Source organism: Poecilia reticulata, unplaced genomic scaffold (genome assembly GCF_000633615.1).
Source record: "Poecilia reticulata strain Guanapo unplaced genomic scaffold, Guppy_female_1.0+MT scaffold_131, whole genome shotgun sequence".
NCBI lineage: Eukaryota > Metazoa > Chordata > Actinopteri > Cyprinodontiformes > Poeciliidae > Poecilia > Poecilia reticulata.
This window is the reverse complement of record NW_007615014.1, coordinates 605,409-608,773: the sequence shown is the minus strand read 5'-3', so window position 1 is coordinate 608,773 and position 3,365 is coordinate 605,409. Positions and strand designations below refer to the sequence as shown.

The 3,365-nt window shown below is 35.9% G+C and overlaps 1 protein-coding gene across 2 annotated transcripts; it reads left to right on the top strand.

Annotated features, from left to right (window-relative positions):
* Positions 1-473: 473 nt before the first annotated feature.
* On the top strand, positions 474-2,343 carry LOC103459875 (olfactory receptor 52N5-like). 2 transcript variants are annotated; one of them, XM_008401804.2, is made up of 3 exons: positions 474-612; positions 725-855; positions 976-2,343. In XM_008401804.2, the coding sequence occupies exons 2-3, from the start codon at positions 729-731 to the stop codon at positions 1,707-1,709; spliced, it is 861 nt and encodes a 286-aa protein (XP_008400026.1). In that variant the 5' UTR covers positions 474-612; positions 725-728; the 3' UTR covers positions 1,710-2,343. The 2 variants fall into 2 exon arrangements, with proteins under 2 accessions (XP_008400026.1, XP_008400025.1); XM_008401803.2 differs by having other exon boundaries at positions 725-2,343.
* The last annotated feature ends 1,022 nt before the right edge of the window (positions 2,344-3,365 follow it).

The window sequence follows — 3,365 nt, the reverse complement described above, 5'->3', positions numbered from 1 at the left end:
GACCCCACACACATAAAACTTCTATCATTTGCCACAGTCCTCAACGTTTGCCTCAGTCCTTGCATGCACAAGAGTTAAAACTAGTAATTGTAAGCGAGACTGCTAAGTAAATGTTGAAGTAAAACAGTAAAAATATCCAACTGAAAATCCTATCAGGAAATTGATACAATGATTGATTTATAATTTTACTGAACCTTTTGGAATGCTCAGAGCTACACCAAATGCTCTSTAGGTTACCTGAAATTGGTCTAATAAATATTATTATAAAGGTGCAGCCAGAATCAACTTTCTTTTTGCCAAAAGCCAATCAATGCAAGCAAACAGCTCTGATAAACTTGGTGGGAAAAACTAAACAAAGTGAGAGATCATTAGGCCTGCAGAACCAATAAGAAATGCCTAGTGACAGTTGCAAGTAAACATTTCAAAAAATKACATCACACATTATCTTGGCAACTTGACCCTTCCCTCTTAAAGCTACAAATGCATCAARAAATACAAGCGACATTGAATAATCTGGATAAGAACTGTGGTACTCTACATGAATGCAGTGTGTATCAACCTGCTGGATGTACTGCTATTTTAATATTTTAAATGTCCATGTTTTCTAACTTTGTAAGTATTGTTAATTTATTTCATCTTTGTAGTAAATCTGTTTAAGAAATTGTATTTTAATGTAGTTTCTCAACCAATTGTCTKTTGTCTTAAACATTGCTTTGTTTTGCAGGCAGATGGAAAACTACACATATAACAGTCCCACACTCCAGCTGGAGGGCTTGAAGGTCGCAGATTATTCAATGCGCCTCGTCTTTTTCCTGTTTCTGCTTTCCTACATCATATTCATGATTATGAATCTGGGTATTTTAATAATCATTGTCTTTGAAAAGAATCTTCATCAGCCCATGTATGTGCTGTTTGGCAACCTGACGGTCAGTGACATCATTGGAAGTACTCATATTTTACCCCGTTTGCTTTCAGACATCTTGCTGCCTCCAACTGAGCGTCTCATCAGTTATTATGAATGTGTGGTTCAAGCTTTTACTACACACATGTTTGGCACCACTTCCCACACAGTGCTTATGGTCATGGCCTTTGACAGATACATTGCCATCTGTCGTCCCCTGTTCTACAGCACCATAATGACCAACAGGATGATAGTAAAGCTGATAGCGCTGTCCTGGGGCGTGCCGTTTGTGCTGGTTGGGATTCTGCTGGGTCTGACTGTGAGGCTAAACCGATGCARGACCCTCATCGCCAACCCTTTCTGTGATAACGCCTCACTTTTCAAGCTTTCCTGCGAGAGTGTGAWCATTAATAATATCTATGGTCTGACATTCACTGTGTTGCTGTATGTAGCGTCTATTGGCTGCATTGTTCTCACCTATGGGAGCATCACAGCAGTCTGTCTGGCCACTAAGAACAAATCTTTGAACAGTAAAGCATTTAAGACTTGCAGCACACATCTGGTTGTTTATCTTATAATGTCCCTTAGTGGTGTTACGATTGTTGTTCTCCATCGGTTTCCCCAATATTCAGACTACAGAAAACTCTCAGCTATCTTGTTCGTCATTGTCCCAGGTAGCCTCAACCCCATTATTTATGGTTTACAGTCCAAGGARATACGAAATTTTTTATATGAACTTTTTATTTCTAGAAAATGTTTTYCATCATGTGAAAGTAAATCTTTGATTAAACYTGTTCAAAAAGGTTGAAATAAATATCAAAACATTTGCGGAACGAATCCACTTTTGCCAAAAGTCAATMATTTTTTATTAGCATTCTTACAWCTTACATATTAAGGATATAATATCAAATCACTATTTTCTCTAGATGYTTCATTTACTGTTCTCTTTTCTGTCACTTTGCCAACARAGCTAAGAAAATTATACACTGAGCAAAATAACTGCTTTTTACAATTTAAAAYATTCATTTGCATTCTTTGCATATGACTTAAAATGATTATTAAAAAAAAGTTACAAASACATCTCCAGTCTACAGTAACTTTGTCATGAGTTGTTGTTTGGTGAGGAAGWTGGATGTGGTGGACCCAGGTTGTAGAGCAAATGATGGTTTTAATGATGACGAACAACATAAGACAAAATCCAGGCAGCACAGGTGGCTGAGTAAGCAAGGAACTGACAAACTGGTAGCACTGGAATTTAAACAGACAGTGATGGCAAGGACACAACATTAGACAAGGTCTGACAGGGAAACACAGACACAGGTGAGTATAAAAACACAAGGAGATAATCAGGGAATGAGGCACARCTGGGAACAACTARGRCCAAGACACAGGGAMTAAATTAACTAATAAACTCACATAAAAACCCAGATCCTTACAAACTTTAAAATAAAATATATAGTAATATTTGTTTATTTGGTTGAAAGTAATTATTTTTGGCTAAGTTTTGCATGCTATGTGCAAGTCAGATAACACACAACAAAACATTACTCTGATTTTTGGGGGAACTGATTGTGGTCCTAAAGATGCATTGATGATGCTAACTTTAAAAAATACGCATGGTCTTTTCTGACAAAGGAGACACAAGATGGCTGATTCCTCACTGGACATTTATATGGAACATCAGAGAATATGGGCCATGTTCCCCGAAAGGGTGTGAAGATCCATATACCCTATATGTATTCTAGGTTAGGGCTAGGGTTAGGAGTTATACAGGGTCCTGATTTAACATCTAGGTCCAGGTTATATACCAGATATATTTAATCAAACAAGATAAACAGTGTGTTATTTCAACACAGGAGATGAGATCCAGGTTCCCCTTTTTTTCTACTTCAGGAGAATTGAAGATTTGGTCTTCAGGATGGCCAGTCACCCAACTCCCTCATGGTCAGCTCGCTGAATCCAGTTTGTGATGCCAATTTATTATAGMATTTTTAATATGTGTTTCAAAACCAAAGAAAACAGTGAAGACACAAACTGTCTTTATAAATGTATTCTTTGCAGATGTACAAAATGCAAAATGTACAGTCATATTTAATAAATTAGAGTATGCATTCCAATAATGCCCATTTTTCAGATTAGAAGTACCATTTGAACATCTAACATTTAAGCATGATACTTTTCATCAAGCTCACATATTTRTATTAAATAATATTTTAATTTTACAGTGTGATATTCTAATTATAAATGTMATTTTTATTAACTGAAAATATAAAATAATTACTAACAGAAATAAAGGGTTACAAACATTCATCTGTGTGTATCTGATACTATGTGTTTCACTTAGTGATAAATTCCTGAAGTAAATAGACTTTCAGGTTAATGTCATGTTATTGTATCCAAATGCAGAACAAGTTGAGCCAGTGAGWTGAGAGTGAAAAATGAATGTAAAATTGATTAAACAAAW